Source organism: Heterocephalus glaber, unplaced genomic scaffold (assembly GCF_053883595.1).
Source record: "Heterocephalus glaber isolate CG9 unplaced genomic scaffold, H.glaber_assembly_v1.0 deba00001569, whole genome shotgun sequence".
Taxonomy (NCBI): Eukaryota; Metazoa; Chordata; class Mammalia; order Rodentia; family Bathyergidae; genus Heterocephalus; species Heterocephalus glaber.
The window spans coordinates 9,440,418-9,460,341 of NW_028258354.1; the positions used below are offsets into that span (position 1 = coordinate 9,440,418).

At 36.2% G+C, this 19,924-nt stretch overlaps 1 protein-coding gene across 7 annotated transcripts in view; it reads left to right on the top strand.

Annotated features, from left to right (window-relative positions):
• The window catches only part of Srgap1 (SLIT-ROBO Rho GTPase activating protein 1), a 308,189-nt gene that overhangs the window by 193,999 nt on the left and 94,266 nt on the right, over positions 1-19,924 (top strand). For all 7 annotated transcript variants that reach the window (XM_004861126.4, XM_004861127.4, XM_013078301.3 and 4 more), the window contains 2 exons: positions 12,283-12,465; positions 12,944-13,072. In XM_004861126.4, the coding sequence (XP_004861183.1) occupies positions 12,283-12,465; positions 12,944-13,072 (312 nt within the window). The remainder of the gene's footprint in view (positions 1-12,282; positions 12,466-12,943; positions 13,073-19,924) is intronic.

Below are 19,924 nucleotides of genomic sequence, written 5' to 3' on the forward strand. Positions count from 1 at the left end.
AGATCAAGACATTAGCAGGTTCAGTGTCTAGGGCGGGTCTGCTTCTGGTCTCATAGGCAGCATCTGCTTATGTGTCCTCACATGGTTGAAAGGGAAAGAGGTCTGTCTCAGGCCTCTTTTATAAGGGCACTAATGGAGTCATGAAGCCTCTGCCCAATTACCTAATCACTCTCATTATGTTTTCCTAATACCAGCACCTTCGGAATTAGGATTCTAAAATATTAAGTTGGGGAGACACAAACACTCAGACTATATGGATATGAAAGAAGGGAAGAGTATCTTATTAATTGTAATAGCATTCACCAAACATGCACAATGTGCCAGTTACCATGGCAAATGCTTGCTGTGTGTTAGTTTATTTTATCTCCACAACAAGATTCTGTTATCTTAATTTAGAGGTGAGAAAACTAAGGAACATGGTACAAGGCAAGACAAGGATTTGATGCCAGGTGGCCTGACCTCTGAGTTTAATTATTAGGATTATTCATAAATAAAATGGACTATCTTTTAAGTATTCTTTGGAGGGTAATTGCCCAGCAGTATGTGGAGAGGGGTTGCAATTTGTAAGGTTCTAGAATGTGTGGAATGCAATTTTCTGTCATTGTCCCAAATCCCAGAATTTGTACCCCATCTCTAAGTCAGTTAAATGGAAAGCACTCAAAGCTTTGCTGCTTCTGCTCTAAGGAACATTGCTGTTGCATCCAGGTCATACGCACTGAGAGTCCTAGAAACAGTGGATGATCAACACACTCTTGTCCTCAGGGAGCCAGGCTAGTGAGATATTCCCATGTACAGTGCTGGGTGCTAGGGTAGATATAGAGGTCTTCTCTCTGGAGGATTTCTGAGTGAGTGGACATCTGAATTTAGTGATAATGGACCGGAAAAGGGTGTGTAAGGTATTGTGAGGAAAACCATAGATGTGGCGCTCCATGTACCTTGTTATTGCAAATCTTTGATGTATAAATGAGTGAACTATTACACTAGGCTTTTGTAAAATCCCCCTGCCTTTACCATATTTTCCATAACTTGCTACAATGAAATACTTGAGAGACAAGGAAAGAAAATAAGTCTTTGGCAAAAATAGAATTTATTGGATAAAATGACATTTATTTCTTGTTAGAGATCTCTAATAAAGTGGGTACATATTCTGTTGCACCAAATTGTTAATTGTGCTTATGAAGAATTATCCAGTGAACTAAGGAGCTAGCATAAGCTAGTAAAGAATAAAACATAACTGGATTTCTAGTGATATTAATGAAGTCATTTAAGAAAAGGCCTTTTTGTGGTACATAGTGTGGGGCTTGAGAAATTTTTGCTGAATGTGAATGTTTGTTAGAGATAGACAAAGCCAATAATCCCTGTCCATGGCTGGAAGCCTTGAATTAAAAACTGCCTCTAGTAATTGCTGGAAATAGAGTAAGCTCAGATTAAGATAAATAAATACAGTTTACCCTTGGTTACAAATAGAAACATTTTTTAATGAGGCATAAAATAATTCAGCCTCTTAGGATATATTAATCATTTTTTATTAAATGGTGTTATTAAAATAGTAAAATCTTATTTATCTAATTGTAATTTATACTATCATTTAGAAATTACTGTTCAGTTTAGCATTTTGAAAATGTCTAATGCCCTGCTTAAACTGAAATGTAACAGTCAAAAATAGAAGGATGTACTATATCAGCCCTGTACCTACCAATGACTTCCTGTGTTTTCCTCCTTAATGAGCACTTGATGTTTGATCAGTAATCAGTTGTGGTGCTAATAAAAGTCACTACAGTGATAGATAACCCTATGTTAGTTCCATCAATATGGCAGTGTGCTAGACAGACTAGAGGAGCATTGTTCGTTTCTGGATATTTTCTGTGAGGTAAAGCAGATGAGTTATGGCCTCAGACCCCATGAGGAATTCTAGAAGGATCTTATACCCCTGGAATAGCATGGGATACTGCTTGCTGTTGCAAGTTAACAGAAGCAGAAGGAGATAATTAGTTTAATTTGTTGTTACACTAGTTTTTCCTTTTGGTTAAAACTTACCTACCATCTACCCCAACACTGAAAAAATTCAACCTCATATACTAGTCCCCCAAGTAGTAAATTCTTACAGTTGCAATATAGTTGTTGCACTTCAGATTAATATCTGAAATCCTGAACTGAATACCAATAGAATCTTAGAGTTGGAAAGGCCCTGAGAGATTACATGGGCCAACTTCCTACTTTGTAGGAAGTGTGGTCACAATACACAATAAATGTTTACATTTTTAAAATTTATTTCAGCAAAAAACATATTGCCATTAATCAACCTCAAAATACTCCCCCTCACTTCAAACACATCATTCTTGCTGTTTTCTGAAGCATTTCTCAAAGTCCTCTCTTTTTAATATCTTTACAAGGTGTGAAAAAAAAGTATAATGAATGCTGCTGCTGATTGACATCCAACAGAAAGGCAAGCTCATAAAGATATTACAGTGTGTCCTCATCCACCTTATTCACCAGATGTGGCACCATGTGACTTCTGGTTCGTCATCAAAATCGTAATGAGCATGAAAAATAAATGTCTTGAGTCCATTCAGGATATTGAGGCAGCCACAACAGTGCAACTGAAGACATCGAAGTCAACTCTAGAACTGTTTTAAAGAACCCTAGAGCTAGAAAGTGGCAGGAAAGATGGGATAGGTGTGTTCAAAGGCAAGCATTTTGAAGGAGATTAATGACAATGTGCCTTTTACTATAATAATTTTTTTAAAATAATTCATTGCATTTTTTTTATTCACACCTGTGTGGTGAGAAAGCTGTGGACCAGCAGAGTTCAGAAAAGCTTGTGTAGGGGTTACATGGCCATGCACATCACCATGGGGAGGGCTCAGACCCTCAGCTACCTAAGGGAAGAATCTCCTTCCAGGAACACTGGCCCCTCCAGATGGGGAAGAAAACGGTTAGTATCTAGCAGAAAACAAAAACAGGAATGACAGTGTGGATACTATTTTCATGTGCAGATGGTCCCTGACTTACAGTGGTTAAACTTAGGATATTTTTAACTTTACCATGATGCAGAAACAATAAGCATTTAGTAGAAGCCATATTTTGAATTTTCAATTTCAGTGTTTACCTGGGCTAGGTAAATGCGCACTGCAATCCTCTCTAATGCTGATGGGCAGCAGCAGTGGGCCAGAGCCACTGTCAGTCACATGACCCAGAGGGGAAACAACTAGTTTTCTTCTGTGTAATTGTGTTGCCAGCACTTTTTGGATATAGTGTTTTGTTTTCACATCCCATCATGTCTACAAGCATCCATCTTTCTGTGTACATGAGATCTTCACCACTTTATTATGAAATAGGCTCCATGTTAGATGATTTTGCCCCAAAATGTGCAGAGCACGTTTTTATTCCCCTGGTACCGGGGATTGAACTCAGGACCTTGCACTTGCAGGGCAGGTGCGGCACCACTGAGCTAAATCCCCAGCCCTTCTGAGCATGTTTAAGGCTGGCTAGTCTACACTATGACATTAGTAGGTTAGGTGTCTTAAATGCATTTTTATGATATCTTCAATATACAATGAATTTTGGGGGATGTAACCATAGTGTAAGTCAAGGAGCATCTACCCTACTCCTAAATGCCATCCTGCTCTAGTTACTCTGAGCTTTAGCAAGTACTTTTTTTTTTTAGCTGATTCATTAAAATTCTGTTGAGAAAAAAGCCTTCTGCATCTAGACATTATGTGTTCACTTTTTCCTTCTGTGATTATGCATCTGTTTTGTCCTTTAGTCTTTCATTCCACATTTCTCAAAGAGTCTGAGGTGTGTAGTTTAATTTGATTATTCCACTAATTTTGGTCCTGTAGGGAGACCTCATGTCATCTTGTCATTGCTAATAGATGAGACCATGCTGAGGGTCAGAAAGGCTGAGGTTACAAGAGCTGTTTTGCAGGTCTGTTGTTTCATAGACCAAAGCTCTTTCCATTAAAAATGCTTCTCTGTATAATTGCTCCTGAAACAATATCCTTAACACTGCACTGGAGAGAATGTAATTGTTTTCATTTTTATTAGCCTTATTTCCTCCCTTTGTACATGTGTTCTGTATTTTTCCCTTTGTTTTGCTTATTCTCTGTATCTCCATTGCCCTGTCATTTGGTTGGTTGGCCGTCCCTATTCAGGGTCCAGAGTCCCAGACAATGCCTTTTGTTCAGAGCATTTGTTTGGATTATAAATATAATTTGATGATAAATTCAGACTGTTACGCTGATTTCATTTCAATGCAGCCACCACGTACCTCAGGTTTTCTTTGCTAAGCTGGCTATAGCATCCTATTTGATTATACATCTTGGTCTATTTGCTCATTCTAAAAAGCTTTGGGAAATTCTTAATATATATATATACTGATTTCTCTCCTTTTACCTTTTTAAAAATGTTAATCCTTCCAACCTTGGAGAAGCCGTTATCTATTAAAATGAGTTATTTTATGGTAGTTTTTTTTCAAATATCAGTAGCTGACATTTACTATGCCATTAGTATATGTCATCCTTTTTTTTCTGTGCTGTATGTGTTAACATATTTAATCTTCCTAACTACCCTACATAGTAGTAATAGTGTAATTTTAATTTACTAGTGAGGAAACTGAAGCACAGAAAGGTTAACTTATGTAAGGCCAAAAAGAACTTTCTTTCCACACCCTGGAGGTCCAGTAATTTGAGTCTATAAAACAAACCTACAACAGACAAATTAATGAGAGAGGGCATACAGACTTATTGATGTACAGATATACAGGAGTCACACAAAGTATGAACACTTAAAATAGGTCTAGGTGGTTGAAGCTTAAAACTCCTCTTCCTGGGAAAAGAAAACTGGAGGTTGTAGGAAATTTTAGGAGTAAATGTTTCTTCTAGAAGAGATGAATGGGCCAAAGGAAAAGATTCTGGCTTGGTACAAAGTTCATCTGAGTTCTGGGCATGATGTTAGATTCTCAGTCCCTTCTGTGGTCTGCATTTAATCTTTCTTGGTTGATGGAATAATAAGGAGAAGCTAGAAGGCAAGTGGGTTTCCTTTGTGGGATCCACTTTAGAGAGATAAAAGGAGCTCCCAAGAAAGGGTCTTTTCTGCATGTTCTACTCCTCAGGGTGCTCTCAGTTTGAAATATAAAGCAGCATATTTTGGGGGATGTTTTTCTGAGCCCCAACAGTTACTTGCCCAAGATCACACAGCATGTAAGCTCAGAGACAGTATTTGACCCAAGACATTCTGTTGTACAAGTCTGAGGTGTTAAACACCAGTGCACTGCCTCTCAAAAGGACTTCTATAAATGTTACTTTGCAAATGTAATTACATTTTGTAAACTCTGCTTTCATTGACTTAGGAAGAGCCATACAAGCCCAAGGAGAGGAGGTGGATTTATGAAAGTTCACCATTTTGGCAGTCCTACCGAGTACAGGGATCAGTAACATTTTTGCCCCTGATTCCATGATTGAGAATAAAAAATACTGCCTAGTGTCACTCACAGGCCTTAGTAAGAGGTGTGGGTTTGAAGACAGAGAGATCCATTATAAATATTGGCTGAATAGCATTAATGGTAAGGGTTGGTTTCTTCTGCCTTTATGTTCTTTATATAAATAAAATATATTCCCCATACCATTCTCCCTAAATAGGTACCTAGACTTAAATATAAGAGGATGGTAATCCTCCTGGTAATCCTTCTCCATTTAACTCCCATTCAGCCTTCAGTAAAGTCCACCACTGCCCCACTCCCACCTCCACACATGTTGATCCCTCTTTGTTTTACCACAAGAATAGGCTTGCTTCTGTCTTCTCCATTGAGTAGGGATTGCAACTTTCATCTCTTGCGCAAAGCCCAACCCAGTCCCCAACGTTTGGACGCTCAGTAGGTGATTGGTGGATGAATAAATCCAAATCAACATACATTACCCCCTGAAACTTGGGTTAATGTCCACCTAGTTTTATATTCCAGATAGACTGGAAGCTTTTTCTAAATATGAATTCAGATAATGTGTTTTATTAACATGTCTTTGCAGTCAACTCCTAACCCTCTTTGCTGGCGTGTTTTACTAGTTTGTAAATGGGTTTTGCTAGCTTGTGTCTCAACTTGAAACAGCCTTCTTGGGTCTGCTTTTGTTGAGCCTCAGTTTTCCCATCCACCATTGGGAGACAGTGGCCTTCACCTGTCTGCTTAGAGCCTGATGTAAAGCCAGGTAGTCTGGACCCAAAGCCTGCACTCTTACTTTTACATCACACCTTAGAAACATCCAAAAATTAGAGCTATTTACCCTGCTATGTGCTTCCATGCATTCTATCATTTAATCGCATTTGCCTGGGAGAAACAGGCTCAAGGAAGTTGAGAAATGTGCCCAATCCAGTAGCTGCAGTGCTGGAACTCAAAACTAGGTCTGCTAGACTTCAGAAGCTCTGTTCCTCACCAGGATTGGCTAGGTGTATCAAAGAGCAGGAAGGCTGGAGATGAGTAGGCTGTAGACAAGCTAGCAAGCAGTGTCCTGAGTGTTCATCTAAAAAGAGTTCTTACTGCTGCCTCATCCTGATAAAAGAGCCTCCAGAGTCAGTGTGTCTGAGCAGAAGCCACAATCTGGAGGGAGGAATTGAGTCAGTACAAGCCCCTGGAGGAACCAGGCTTCTTGCAGTGCAGCTCCAAGGGCTGAGCTGAGGGTATCTGGGTGGCCCTTCCTTTCCCATGAACCTGAGCATTTCCCAGGAAACAGTGGGAATGAGCTCCAATCCAGTGGTATTGTTAGACTGCCACTTGCAGAAACTCAGTTTAGAGCCCTGTGTTGAGAGTAGAAAATAGAACTTTATCTTAGGTTGTTGACAATTAAGGAAAACCAAAGAATGTTGTATCTCAGAAGAGATTTTAGTGATGGATTTAGGCCATGAAGTTAGGAGATACTGTCATGAATATGTTGTTTTCATCCCCCTCTCTTGCCAAACTACCATACCTTTTTTATTTTGAAGGGCTATAAATTAGAACACTAACTATATTTTACAAATGTTTTATAACTGTCATCCCATTAGACAAATCTCAGGTGTTTAATGGCAGTGTCTTTTTGGATATTGAGAATGGAGAACAATGTCAGGAACATAGGTATTTAATAAATATTTGATAAATCCATTGGCAGGCTAACTATAAAGTGAGTAAAATGAGTTCTCAGCCTTCATTTGTTTCTCACCAAATGTCTATTTCGCCAATATTGTATATGATATTAATACATGTAATTATAATACAATATTATGTGCAGTAATAAGGATCTCAAAATGCCTGTGATTCTGTTACAGCTGGTTGATCTCATAGGACCGTTATGGCACTGGTTGGTACACAAATACCTGGCAGAGGGTTTGAAGTGCTATCAATAAATAAGTCTTAGCAGAATGAGCTCATTCTGAGAACCTTGAACTTGTGTTGGAGGATTAGTCAAAATATATAAACAGAAATACTGGGAAAGGGTATTCCAGGCAGTGGTACTGGCTTGGTAGACAACCAGAGAAAGGAAGGTACAAATTTCGATGAAGCAGGCTTAAGTGATTTACAAAAAGAGAAGAACCAAAGTGCTGTTGAACAGGTGTTGAGTGCAGTCTGTGACATCATTGAACACCGTGGTGGAGGAAGTCATGTCAAGTGTAAGAAAAGGTCAAAAAGAGTGATAGCTGAGAAAAGGCCTTATTGTCATTTTTATTCTCTTTTCATTTCCTCTTCTTCCACACTAAATGAGACCTCTGCACACCCCAAGCCATTCTGCATATCTTCACCAGATTATTACTAAGGCACTACTTTGACCACACTGTCTGCACCTCTGTGGAATCACAAATCCCCATAAATTCTACACTACTTAGATGGAGTTTCATTTGAGGGCTCTCCTGATCTGGCCTATGCCAGCATAACCAGTCCAGTCCTTCATCTCAGTTATCCAAACTGTCTACTTTCCAAGCTCTGCTCTGAACCCTTTCTCTGCCATCTTGGTCTGCTCACACCCACCTCACCTGTGTGAGCCCCTGTTCTCCATTCCCACTATACCATTGCTGATACCGTTTTTGCAGCTTAAATGCTTTCATCCTTCATCAGTGCCCACCAAAATATCTAAGGCCTGTATTTCAGTTTCCAAAACTTTAAACTGTTACAAGATGGTAAATAAGGTTTTTTTCTTGTTGTTTTTTTAAAAAAGTGCTCATCAGTGCCTTATAGACAATAAACACCAAGCAAATGTTGAATAAATAATTATCTTTTATTTTCTCTTTTCCTCTTATGCCAAGAGTAATTATATTCCCTAGGTAAAGAGCCCTTCCAATTGTATAATGCCTCAAACTTCCAAAATTTTTAGCACAGCAGTCCAGAACACCTGATCTGGAGCCAGACTCTCTGGGTTCCAACCATTGTTCTGCCAGGTAACAGCTGTGTGTCCTTGAGCCAGTTATTAACTTCTTTATGCTTCAGTTTTCTCATCTCTGTAATGGGAAAATAAAGGCACCTACCTCACAAAGATTAAATAAGTTATTTGTAAGTGCCTAGTGCAATATCTAGTGCATAGTAGGCATAATGTGTGTGTGTCTGTGTATGCATATACCATATATAGATACATAGATATATATACACATAAAGTAAATATGCAGTAAATTTTAAGTTAAACAATTGTGGACACACAATTTAGTATCCACAGTAACCTCATAAGGTAAGCAGAGGCATTAAATAATTTCTTCACACTTAGTGATTATATATCCATTTCCTGTGATCTGTATCTTCTAATTTCTAAACTAAAAGTCAAAAAGTAGGAACTGACTCCACTGAGCTTCCCTAACACATATCTTAGATTCATAATACTTTTTTAAACACTAAGCATTGAAATTTACTGTTGATATTTTCATTATTTTTATTTAAAGTACAATAGTGGTGTCAATGGTACCATATCAGTGGTACATGACATGGCCCTTTCAGTAAGAAAAAAAATATATCAACAGCTTCTCTGCAAAAGTGATTATATAGGATTTCCCAGTCTTACAAAGAAATCCATATAGGTCACTTTCTACTTGACTATATTTTTCCTGCAATTGAGGAAAGATAAATTTATCATTTAAATGGCGAATGAAATTTTAGTAGAGAAGAATTAAAATGGTAAAATACACTACTCACTACACATAAGTAGCTCTATGTCTATCGTGCTATTTGGTAGGTAAAGACTTGTGTTTGCATTACCCTAAGGAAGAAGCTATTATTTTGTAGTATATAATCAAGTTGCACCTTTATAAATATAAGCTTTTTTCTTCTCTGAAAAAAAAGAAAACTTATTTTAAATACAAAAGACATTTGACATCTGTCAACAGCATACATTTTAATAATGCAATTTGTACTTGTAATCAGTATCTTCAATTAGAATTTTCAAAAAACTTTCAGAATTTTTCTCTCCAAGTTTTAAAATTCATTTATTGTAACTGTTAACATTTGAAAGAAGAGTTGAAATTCTAAATCAAACTGGAAAACTGAACAAAGAAATTTATTCTCTGGAAGTTACTAGTAAACTAAATAGAAAATCTTCCACTGTTCTGCTGAACTCCTTTGTTGTGAGAAATTTAAATCCTTTTCATGTGAGTGTTCAAACTCAAATGTTTTCCTTTTAATACAGACTACTTAATAAGAAATACCATGCTGGCAGTCAGCTTGGTATACTTCTCTTATTCTGTGGCTTTGCTTGTACATACTGCCTTCTTACACTAATCCTCAGTATCCAAGTAAAACAAGAGTCAGGAAGACAGGGCTTTTCTTTGTGATGTATAAAAAAGAAATATTTCTCACAAATCCAGGGCTGTGTGGCATATATTTTGCATCCATGTGTGATGGAAGTCAGCTTTCTGCCTTCCTGGCTATTAGCAAGAAGAATGCTAGCAGCTAAGCACCTCTGTGAGTGGGGCCTGGGTGTGTGTTTGGGTTTCTTCAACTTCTCATTTTAAGATATAACTGAACCAGGTCCTAAATGGTATGTGGTTTAGTTCAGGCAGGGAACATAAACAGAGCCAAGCCTGGCAATGCAAGTTGTATAGTAGCTTCATTGACCCTGCTGTTTGCCCAGCTGCAAGGTGACTCCCTTCTCATTCCCTAGCTGCCCAGCTGCTTCCTAGTGCTATTTTATTTTTCTTTTAAACTGGAGTTGCCAACCAAACTTCCCCCATAGGTTCAATAATTACTAAAAACAGGTAGCTTTCCAGTGACACATAGCTCAGAAAAAGCTTCCACTGCTTTGTAGTTTAGCCCTTAGTTTGTTCTTGGTCAGTACTTTCTTTGTATTTTTAAGAAATGACATTATCAGATTTTATGAAAATAGTAAAGGATCTTCACTAGTCCCATGCTTTACCCTTCAAAGTAATTATCTTTAAAAGGTCACTGGACTGAAATAATGTTTTCTACCTTTTTTAATAACCTGCAGAAATAACAGCTTATATGATTTAACTTAATTAATACATTCATTCCGGTCATGCTTCCAAACTATTTTAAAATTTACCTTTGAAATGAGAAAAATAAATTTTAATTACAAAAAACATTACCATAATCTCAACAACTATACCTTAGTTATAAAACTGAGTCTGAATAACTTTTGGGTATTTGCAAATGAAATAAAAATCTTTCTTCTGTGGATGAGCGTTTGACATCATATATGAGAAAAGGCCAGCACCCTGACATTTAGCACTGGGCACCAAGTTCTAGTGTCTTCATTGATACATCAGTTGCACTGGAGTATCACGCCTATGTATGTTATTTCCTTTAAGTAGTATAATTGTGCACAAAACACACAAGTTTCAAAATTTTCCCTGATGACTGACTCCATAGATAACAGCACATTGGAATTTTATTGGAAAACTGTGATTGTCAGGTAAAATTCTGAAAATCTGTGACTGTTATTCTTCTGTACAAAAGAACATAAAAGTTATATGTAGCTATTACTATAAAAGTAAGTATTCAGTATCTTTATTCCTTATTTGAGAAGATACAAAGTATGTATGTTATCAGGAGTACATTAAGAGATAACTCTACAGATCAATTTGATTTGGTTTTGTTTTTAATTAGCAGAGTGTAAAATTGGTAGTGTATTTCAAAGCCTAAAAAAAGTTGTATTCTGTAAGCCTGAAATTGAAATTCTGGAAATTTATCCTAGGAAATATGACACAATTTTGTGTATAAACATTTTTGTAACAATACTATGACCAGTTTTTTTAAAAACTGAGAATTCACTATATATGTTTACAATATACATCGAAATATATAATACAAAATGTTATGTTCCATATATTCCTAAATTTTACCAAAACAGCAATTAAATACATCATTTCCAAGAAGAGAAAGAAGATAGGATATATATGAATGGCTTCAACACTGCTTAATTATAAAGCAAAACAATGGAATAGCCCTAAAATGTTTAACAATATGGAGTTGGCTAAGTAATTATGGCAAATCATATTAAGAAATATTATAAAGCATTCAAATTATATTTTATAGGAATATTTAGTAATACTGGGAAATGTTCTAAAATACTAAATGAAAAGAATCATTAAAATTATGTATACAGGAGGATACTAGTTTTTTTAAAGGGATAAATATATGGCATTTTATAAAATGAAGTGTGTGTGTGTGTGTGTGTGTGTGTGTGTGTGCGCGTTGTGTATTTTCATAGGAAAAAGACTGGAAGGCTATATACCAAATCTTAACAGTGGTGTTCACTTATTTTTTATTTTCTTTATTTCCTTTTTGTATCATATGTTTTCTACTTGGATATAAAGTATTACTTTGAGGTCAGAAAAGCAGTTTTTTTAGAAACTAAAACTATATATAAACCTTAATATTTACATTTGGTATTTTGACAAGTAGCTTTTGTGTAATAAATTTCCATTAGTAAGAACTGTACTCAGTTGGAATTTTGGTTGGGCCAACACTTAGGAATGAATAAATGGTTTAGACAACAAATTAATAATGCAGAGGAGATTTTAGAGAAACACTTTTAAGCTTAAGAGAACTTTTTAAGTACAGTGAAAAGTATGGATAGGACTCAGTAAATCATTTTTTCATCAAAGCCTATCCCCTAAGTGCCTTTTCCTGGCAGGTGAATTTGCATATTTGTTTGGTTTATGCAGAAGCAATAGGCCGTAATTCATTGTTTTATCAACAATCTGACTTTCCTTTGCCAGTTAGAAGGTAATATTTTTAACACATGTGTCATATAATGGTTCCCATTCACTGTATAAGTTACAGGCAGACATCTTTTAACAATTTGGGTCACTTTTTCACAGGTGATGAAGACATACCATATGTATCATGCAGAGAGCATCAGTGCAGAGAGCAAGCTGAAAGAGGCTGAGAAACAAGAAGAGAAGCAAATTGGAAGATCTGGAGACCCAGTCTTCCACATTAGACTGGAAGAGAGACACCAGCGACGCAGCTCTGTAAAGAAAATTGAAAAAATGAAAGAAAAGGTAAGTAAAAATATATTGCAGAACCCTTCTGCCCTCATTTGCAGAGGCAGTACCGAACTAAGAACATATGCAACAGCTGATAGACACACATTGTAAATTATTGTGGAAAGACATCCACTTCCCCCCATGGGAATGAAAAATGCTTAAGACACATAAAAATCATGTAGTAACAGCTGGCCATCATTTACTGGTGAATGCCAAGTATTCAGTACAAATGTGGAGAACTTGAATATTAACAAAAAGATTTCATTGTAAATGGGCCTGAAGCCCAACTACATTGTTCTTATTCCCCATAGCTGTGTAATTTTAGTTTGTTATTTAAATCAGTTTAAAATATACTTTTCACAGAGGACTTCAGGGGTCATTTGTATATGTGGAGTAAATTGCTTAGATTAATAAAAACTCATGTATGTTTCTCTGTCTTATTTTTAAATGATTTTACTGTCTTTTTCTATGCCTGGATCTTCTTCATTTCCAGAGACAAGCTAAGTATTCGGAAAATAAGCTAAAATCCATTAAGGCACGTAATGAATATCTCCTAACACTTGAAGCAACCAATGCCTCGGTTTTCAAGTATTATATTCATGATCTTTCAGATTTAATTGATGTAAGTACTTGAAGCTTTTGTATTTTCTATATTAAGATGGAATTAACAATAACTATACTTTACTAATTGGAAATCAACATCATTTATTAAAATAATTTTATGTAATGTAATACTCAGAAAAAAATACTTCGAATTCAACTGTGCATGATACTTAGATCAAAGGTTCAATCCGTAGCCTGTGGGCCACTTGCTACTCTGGACAGCTAGTTTTGCAGTGCCACAGGATTGTAAACTTTTAACTTTATGTGGTTTTGAGCAGTATTTTTCATGACTTGATTGCCTGTCCTCAGCATGGTCTGCATAGGAGGCAAAGGGCGCAGATCGGTGCTAATTCTGCCTGTACACCCACCTGCCCAGAGTTTTGCAGACGTTACATGCGCTTGTGCAAGTTTGGCGAGTAAAACTCAGCAATTATCCATAATAGTATTTTAACCTACCTACACATGTGTGTGCCTGTGAAGATAGGTGTTTATTGTTTTTAGGCAGACATGTAAGTTTTCTTATTATTAAACTTGGGCTTGTTGTATTATTTTGTAAAATAATTTAAGAAGTTAAAATAGTACAAAAATGTCAAACCTTTTTTTGCTCTTGTCATTATAATTACATATACAACAACATCACTAGTACTAGAAATGTTGTAATAAAATACATATATATATGTATATACATTTTTTTTTTTTGTACTGGGGATTGAACTCAGGACCTTGTGCTTGCCAGTCAGGCATGGTGCTACAGAGCTACATCCCCGGCTCCTTACATATTTTAAAATAAAGGGGGTTTCGGGTTGGGGATGTAGCTCAGTGGTTCCAGTGCCCTGCCTTGCAAGCGCAAGGTCCCAAGTTCAATCCCCAGCACCAAAAAAAAAATAATTAATTAATTAATTAAAGGAAGTTTTGTTACTTACATAATTTAACTGTATAATAGATTTTATATGTAGGCTGAGACCATTCTTCCTCACTCAGTGCATCCTAGACAAACCAGAAAGTTGACACCCACTATGAATGTGAAAACATGTGCACATTAAAATTAGTGAAAAATAAATTGTTGGGTTCAAGATGGGAATGCCTGGTAAACTGATCCAGAAAGGTGGCTTGATCTGGAGTGCTATAGCCCTATGTTCACTGATTCAGATATGTTTATTGGGCCTCACCTTTGAGAGATGCTGAGGTTCTATGAAGCCACATTCAATCCTTGCCCTCTGGAATTTAAAGCAGAGAAGAAAGACAGGTACTAAGCAATGGCCATACAAATGATCGCTTTATTATAGTTCTGATAAATACAGTGAAGCAAAATAAGAATCCACATTGTCCACTTTTATAGATTTATCTAAGTCTCCTTTTTTGCTAGGATATGATATAAAAAGCAGCATGCATTTAGAATTCTCCAAATATATATTCACAATTACATTGTGTTTACTAAAAAGCCCTAAGTACCATAAGAAAAGCACAGATAGGGCTGGGGATTTAGCTCAGTGGCTTCACCGCCTGCTGCGCAAGTGGAAGGACCCGAGTTCAATCCCCAGTACCAAAAAAAAAAAAAAGAAAGAAAAGCACAGATAAAGGGATACAAATTCTGAGTGTAATCTGGTGGAAATTTATTTATATTCTGCTTTGTATTATTGGATCCAACAGTTCTGTGATATTGTAAAATTATTTTTTATGACTCATAGTAGCTGTAATAATTTAAACATACAGTAGGTTAAAGCAATTATTTTATGGTGAATTTGTCTCATGTATTTAGCTGTTTAAATTAGAGCTACAGTTTGGGATTTCTACAAAAGAATGAGAGAGGGAATTATTTTTAAGCTCACTACACCCTTGATGTGTTTTTTTCTTTTATTTTAAACTCGAAACAAGTTTATCTCATAGCATAATTTCTTTGTACAGACCATGCAGTAATAAATTAAACCAGGGAAAACTTTTTTTTCCTGTTTTCATTTGTTACAAATATTTCAACCAAGTCACTATCACTAGATTGTTTCATATGCAGAAACCTTTTTTTGTTGTTTTTAGAACTCATTTCTTCTGGCACTATGGTGAAATAAAAGGAATTTTTCTGTAGGACTGCCCATTGATTTTCTGAATAAAATATTCTACTAAGTTTCCTGAATAAAATAAAAAATTTTGTGACTGCTGTTTTGAAACTTGGAGCTATAAGGCTTCTACAAAGCATATAGAATATATAAAGAATTAGTTCTATGTAACTTCTCTACATACTTGTTTTGATTTAGAACTTACTTTAGTGCTTGGAATAGTTGGCTAAGCCAGTATTTGCACAAGGAAAACTCTATGTGTTAAAAACTCCATGTGACCGGGGATTTAGCTCAGTGGTTTCGCCGCCAGCTGTTCAAGCACAAGGACCCAAGTTAGATCCCTGGTACCAACAAAACAAACGAACAAACAAAAAAAAAAAAGGATGTAAAAACTGCATGTGTTTCTTTAATACCTACAAGGTATCAAGCACTGTTTTTTATTAGTACAAGTTTGCAATACATAATGAATATATTCATTATGGGAAGTTGATACATATACTTATCTCATCTTAGTCTTTTTTACTTACCTTCCCCCTCCTATCTATAAAAGGTCTACCTCCCTATTTCCTAACTCTTATACAAGAAACCATGCAATATTTGACCTTCTATGTGTGATTTATTTCCCTTAACATTATGGCCTTAAGGTGCATCCATTTTCCTACATATGACTCAGATTTATTTTTCTTTATGACTGAGAAGTACTCTATTGTATATAAATAACACATTTTAAAAAAATTTTTTTATTGATCTGTTGATGATCATATGGTTTACTTCCAAGATTTAACTATTGTGAGTTGTGCTACTGTAAACATGAATATTCATGATCACTGTAATATGATGTGTTTAAATCTTCTGGGAAGATACCCAGAAGAGGTATAACTGGGCCAAATGGCATTTCTATTTTTAAATTTTTGAGGGCTCTCTATATTGATTTCCATATTGGTCGTACTAATTTTCATTCCCATCAACAATGTAGCAAGGTTCCTTTTTACCCACATCCTCACCAGCATTTCTGGTTGTTTGAGTTTGTGATGATAACCATTCTTTCTAGGGTAGGAAAGAAACTCAGTGTTGTTTTGATTTGCACTTCTTTCATGGCCAAAGATGCTGAACATTTTTTTAGGTACTTATTGGAAATTTGTACTTCTTCTGAGAAGTATTTATTCATTTTACTTGGCAATTTTTTGGTTGAGTTTTTTATTGGGGGAAGTATAATTTTTTGAGTTCTTTATATATTCTAGATATTACTCCTCTATGTAAAGAGTACCTGGTAAAAAATTTTTCCCATTCTCTAGGTTGTCTCATCACTCTTGGTTGTTTCCTTTGCTGTGCAAAACCTGTTTAGTTTGATACAATCCCATTTGTTAATTCTTGATGTTATTTCTTGTGCATTTGGAGTTCTGTTCAGAAAGTCTTTGTCTATGACTATGTCTCCAAGAGTTTTACCTGTTTTATCTTCCATAGAGTCATTGTTTCTGTTTTAATGTCTAGATCTTCAATCTATTTGGAGTTTTTTAGTATATGTTGAGAAGTATGGTCTATATTCGTTGTTCTGCATTTGGTTAATCAGTTTTCCTGGCACCATTTGTTAAAGAACTTGTCTTTCCCCCAGCATATGTTTTTGATCCTTTTATCAAAGATCAGATGGTTGAACATGGCTGTGGTTGTTTCTGTGTCCTCTGTTCTGTTGAATGCTCCATTCTGTCTGACTGATCCATATATCTGTTTTTGCCAAGCATTATTCTTGACAATGGGGATACACCAATGACTAAAACAAAGTCCTCACTGTCATGGAGTGTACGGATGTGTTGGCGAACAGACTATAAAGAAATTTACACATATGTAAATAAGTAGTGACATTACCATGAAGGAAAATATAACAGACCTATGGGGGTGTGCTTTTGATGGATGGTCAAGGAAAGCCTGATATTTGACCAGAGAAGTTAGCAGGGGAGCTGCATGGCCACTTGGGGAAGGAACCCACATATGGGGGTACTAGCAGGCAAGAGCTGTGGAAGCAGAGGTGTGTTCCCTGTAGGGAGAGGGCTACCCTCTCACACAGGGTACATTCTGAAGGCAGAGGTGCATTGGCCGGATAGGGGTGTGTTCTACAAGCTCACTATGTTCACCAGATACCAAAGACCAGTCAGGCTGGAGCTGAGTAAGGAGGGAAAGATTGAGAGAAGTCCACAGAACACTGATCACTTAGGGTCTTTTGGACAGTGAGATGGTTTGGGTTTGTTCTAAGTGTGATAGAAAACCTCTGAGGAGTTTTGAGCAGGGAAGTGGCACTGCCTGATTGACATTGTAAAGACTGGCAGCTGAGTGGAAGTCAGTCATGAACACAAAGAGCTATATCAAGAGGGTTGTTGTGCAGTTTCTCAGCCTAAAGATGATGCTGGCTTGGACTGGTATGACAGTAACAGACCTGTAAAAAGTAATAGAATGCAAAATATATTGAAGATACAGCTGATAGAAATTTGATATAGGCGTGAAAACAAAGATAGACTAAGATTCAGGTCCTAACAGAGGACTCCTAGGCTAGTGATGGTGCCATTGACCGAGATGTTGAAGGGTGAGGCAGTTAGTTCTGTTACATCTAGTAAGATTTAGGTAAGTACAGGACACCTGTGGGGAGATGCAGAGGAGCACCTGTAATATTCTTGAAATGTACAGGACAAGAATAGTATATCAGGATTATGAAAATCTCCATCATTATCATGGAGAGTTACTGATCTCTTACTATGTGACTGGCAGGTTTGTTAGCATAATCGCATCTAATCATCATAACCCTATGAAATAAAAACTTTTTTTCTAACTTATAGATTTTAAAATAACTAAAATAAAAAATAAAAATTAAGGCTTAGCCAAGCTACATAACTTCCCTAAGGTAACAATAACAATAAGTGGTAGGCTTCAAGCTTAAGATTTTTGCCAGGGATTTAGCTCAGTGGTTCCACTGCCTGCTCACAAGTGCAAGGTCCCAAGTTCGATCCCTGGTACCAAAAAAAAAAAATCAAACTTAAATTTAAAATGTGAATAATTCTCAAATAATGCACCCTAAACATGAACTTTGAAAGAAATGATATGAAATTAGTTTGCTATTATAGTCAACTGAAATTTAGTATTCTCTTAGTAAAAATAGTTTATCTGTTCCTTGATTCACTTTTAAGGAAATCAGCATGTGAATATATACATTCTAAAATGGCTATTTGTTTTGTAGGAATCCAATTTGCATGTTTAGTGTTGATCCTAAAAACCATTAAGCTTGACCCTTCGTTCTGAAAATAAACTGATTGATTATTATGCAAAGGTACTTTAGACTCCTTTATGCTCCATGGGTTTATTTGACACAAGGCATTTTGTCCTGAGCTATGTAATAATAATGAGAATTTGTATCCCTCCGGTGAGAAAAGTCAAGACATTTTGAATGCAGAGCATTTAGTATGAGAAATGACATAAAAGGTAGTAAATGTATCTTCATTAAACCAAAGCATTATAAAGAATCATAAAAGTCACTGAATTTAAGTTGAGATCTCCTTACATCAACCTCCAGTCTCCCCCTCTCTCTTTCTACTCTCCTTCTACTCCTGTCAGTAGCTCTCTCTTCCCTAACAAATTTGCTGTGATGGACCATCGTGAGTGGATCTGCTGCTATCACAAAGAAGTCACAAATTTCCATAGAACATATATTTTAAAACTATTCATTTATTATTATATAAGCAGTACATGTGTGTTGTAGAAAACTAAAAATACTACCAGCCAAAATAAAGTGAGCACATTCTTAACATCTGAGGTCATCATTGACAAAACCTAGACTTTCTCTGTGCCCCCCCCATATACAGTTTTAGACCAGAATGACAGTATATAATCACATTTTACAGACAGCTCTGTAACCTACATTCTACCCATCTTGCTATCTCAATAGACCTTTCATCTAATAATCATAACTTATTCCCATATCTGGCCCCAAAATATGTATCATAGCTGGTTGTTCCTCAGAATGCTCCAGCTTCTGGATTTGTCTGATTATCTCTTTGTTGTGTCATTTATATATCCTGTTTCTCTATCCTCTTTGTATTTCCTACAAAATGAACTCTATAAATAAGGGCTTGCTGAATTCAAGTTTACCACTGTACAATAGAACATATCACAGATGATGATGTTTCCACATCTTATATAGGCATATAACAACACCTGTTTAACTCACCAATAGAAATACTAAAATTTCTGACGTAACCTGATGTGACTGATTCCTCTCTCCTAAGTTACATTTTATCTTTTTGAAGGGAGGATATATGTTTTGTTCTTTTCTGTATGCATAGCATACTTTATATTTTAATAGGAAGTTATAAAAATGACAATAGAATACCTTAAATATTCTTAACCTACATAAAGCCTACCTATGTACTTACCAATCTGTTTATATTATCTTCTTATACAGAGTTCTGAGTAGTCTTCCTTTACACAAATCACTTCCATTGTGTATTAGCTATGATTTCTAGTTTTGAGCTATTTTATGTAAGAGACAATATTCCTAATATTTACCATGTTTTCACAATCTTACACAGTTATCACTCCTTTGCTTCATTCATAGCAATTTTATTTACTCTTGCGCTGCAGGCAGCGGCACCACTGAGTAAACCCCTGGCCCCCCCTTTAAAATTACATGTTTTCTTTTAATAATTTTAGGATTTTCTTTTTCTTTTTTTTTTTTTTTTGGTACCGGGGATCGAACTTGGGTCCTTGCGCTTGCGCAGCAGGCGGCAAAACCACTGAGCTAAATCCCCGGCAATTTTATTTACTCTTATGTGTCCCTT